Here is a 2,757-nt window from a genome sequence, read left to right on the forward strand (position 1 = left end):
AACCAAACCTCTATAATACAATATAATCAAGTGTGCCTTATATTTTGTGTGTTCATATATTTTCACATAACCAAGCTAAGTGTTAAAGAGAACATAATGCATTCCTTTCCTCAGTGTGTGATGTCAGATAAGCATGATATACTTCTGCATTGTTATTTTCAGTGTATGTGTGCAAGGTCAGATAAGCTGAGATAATGCCTGACCTCTCCCTTTACAGTTAAAAGTGGAAGTACTATGTAACTTACTTTCACTATAAATAAAGCAAGCAAGCCTGCACTCGGTGTGTGTGTCTTCTCAGAGGCATTCACCCGTGCGCACGTTTTCTAATACTCTCTGAGTCGGTCTGCAGTTGTCTCATTTCTCTCTTATTTGTGTTTGAACAAATGTCAACCCCTGACACTAGAGCTATAAAACTAGAACAGAGTATTTAACATGTTATTTGTCATACACAAATGCTTCCAACAACGCTCATCGTAATGGATGTAAAAGTAAGACACCTGATAATTAAAGCATCTGACATCAGGACCTTTTTCTTCTGCTGCACTCAAGTGGCCATAATGTTCATAACAGGTACTTAAATTCCAGCTGTGAAGATTCAAATTTGTAAACATTAATACTTCAAAAAACAACTGAAAAACATTTTCTGAGTTACTGTTTTGTGAATGTTGTTAAGTCTCATTAAGCTGACTGTGCAGACAAACGTGTGCTTGGATTCTGGCCACTCTGTCATACACCGGTTACTTTTATCATATTTTGATAGCAGGGTGTGTTAGAGACACTGGCTCTAATGTCCCCCATGCACTGATTTGCTGAACTGCAGCCTTTGTCTTCAGGGAAAACATTGTGCACCTTTTCTCACCTTTTTGAAGATTTTTAGTTTTTCTGGAGCTATTAAGTGTGTGTAGTGTGAAAGCAAGAGTGGGGGCCCCCCCCCCCCACCCCCCCCCCCCCCCCCCCCCCCCCCCCCAAAGAAACATGACTTAACCTGGCTGCATATTATACAATAGTCTGTTCATACACATAACTACACAATAGAGGTACTGATCATTAAATTTCATGTTTTGTTAGTAACGTCTTTGTTTGTTTGTTTTTATCTTGGAAAGACCTCAGAAAGCTTCTGTAACTAAAAGCACGGTGAGCATGTAGAATATTATTATTATATAATCCGAATCCTTTTCAGAACATGTTTGTTACCAAAAATCATTTGACATTCTTATTATAAATTATCACTCAGTTTTGAGCTCATCAGGAGGTGTGTAAATTTATTAGTATGACTGAATAGGCATTCATGTTAAAGTTCAGTGATTTGCTATTTATATACAGACATAAACGTTTACATTGCTTTCTGTATCGTGCCACATGCATGTCACCATAGCATGTCCTTGCTGAATTAGTATCTTAATTTCTAAGCACAGACTTTGTGCTTTAAACAAACAGAGGCACAACTAGAAGAACATGGCCAGTCATTCCACTGCTTAATTTTACGATAGTTTCTTGTAACACAGTCTTCATTTCCTCTATTGTTTGGCTCGCCTTTTTTCCAGTTAAAAAAGTCTACCACAGAGCCATCAGACCACATCCATCTGCCCTCACTGTGGATGTCACTGAGTCCAATCCAGGTGGCCCTCTCATCAGGGTCGGAGTTCCTGATCAAGGATCTGACAAAGTTATCTTCCGCCATGTTGTGAATAGACACCAGGTGGGCTCCCTGTGACAAACAGTAGAACTCTGCATCAGACCAGCTCTTTGGTGTAGCTACATACTTATAGCAGCGGCCGTTGAAGCTCCACCAATACGTGGGACAGTTTCCTCTCAGGAGCTTCACTGCTCGGTCATCTGAAAAAGACAGAAACAAGAAGAGGAAAAAGATCATGATTTGTTTTTTAGTAACAGAAGAAACCTGATCTGTACTGCTAATATCCTAAAGGTGAGACTTGGTGTCAGGCTGCTTTTCTGTGTGTACTTCAGGGAATAGAAAGAAACATTACATATTAGCTTCACTGCATCAGCTCCCTGCTAAATCCAGATTAAAATTAAGAATCCATCTCCTCATATACAGTGTATTAAATACTCAGGCTACATCTTATTTTAAGAGCAATGGAGTACTTTGCTCTCAGACTGTTGCTTTACTTGTGGTTTTGAGGTTAATTAAAAGTAGAATGGGAGGCAGAGCCTTTCGCTTTAAGCCTCCTCTAATGTGTAATCAGCCAGTTTGGATTAAGGACACAGATAATCAATAATCTACTTTTAATATTAAGCTTTTCTTTTTGATGAGGCCTAAAGTTCCACCAGTCACAGCAAATGGCTGCTCCTGTCTGAGCCTGGTTCTGCTGGAGGTTTGAAACGTGGAACCAAATTAATGCATGTATCCCCAATTATACTAACACATATTTATCCTGAGCAAAACAAAACAAGAAACATGATAAAGGTGCATTTAAAATCTATTATTTGCTAAATAATATTAAAAAGATAAAAACAAAAAAGAAAACCCCCACAAAAAATAAACTACAATGAGTAAATGACGGAAAAGAGGAGCCAGAATGTGGGACAGTTACCAAGTTGTAGCTTCACTTCATTGTCATCAGAAGGAGACTCAGAAGGAGCACCCAGAGCAAGACCGAGAAGGAAGAGGAGCAAGATCATGTTGGAGCTTTAAGTCTCAAAGTGTGATGAGGAGCTGCTGAAGCTTCTTTGTACAGGATGTTCAGATTTCTGCAGAGAGTTGGAGCTGCTTTCTTTTATAGCTGCCTGAGAGGG

At 39.2% G+C, this 2,757-nt stretch overlaps 1 protein-coding gene across 1 annotated transcript; it reads right to left on the reverse strand.

The window, feature by feature from the left end:
* Nucleotides 1-1,254: 1,254 nt before the first annotated feature.
* Nucleotides 1,255-2,743, reverse strand: LOC102309735 (ladderlectin). The gene is made up of 2 exons (XM_014335580.2): nt 2,556-2,743; nt 1,255-1,836 (listed from the first exon to the last, which is right to left on the reverse strand). The coding sequence occupies exons 1-2, from the start codon at nt 2,641-2,643 to the stop codon at nt 1,406-1,408; spliced, it is 519 nt and encodes a 172-aa protein (XP_014191066.1). The 5' UTR covers nt 2,644-2,743; the 3' UTR covers nt 1,255-1,405.
* Nucleotides 2,744-2,757: the final 14 nt, after the last annotated feature.

Source organism: Haplochromis burtoni, unplaced genomic scaffold (assembly GCF_018398535.1).
Source record: "Haplochromis burtoni strain Fernald_Lab_line unplaced genomic scaffold, NCSU_Asbu1 Contig_116, whole genome shotgun sequence".
Lineage (NCBI taxonomy): Eukaryota > Metazoa > Chordata > Actinopteri > Cichliformes > Cichlidae > Haplochromis > Haplochromis burtoni.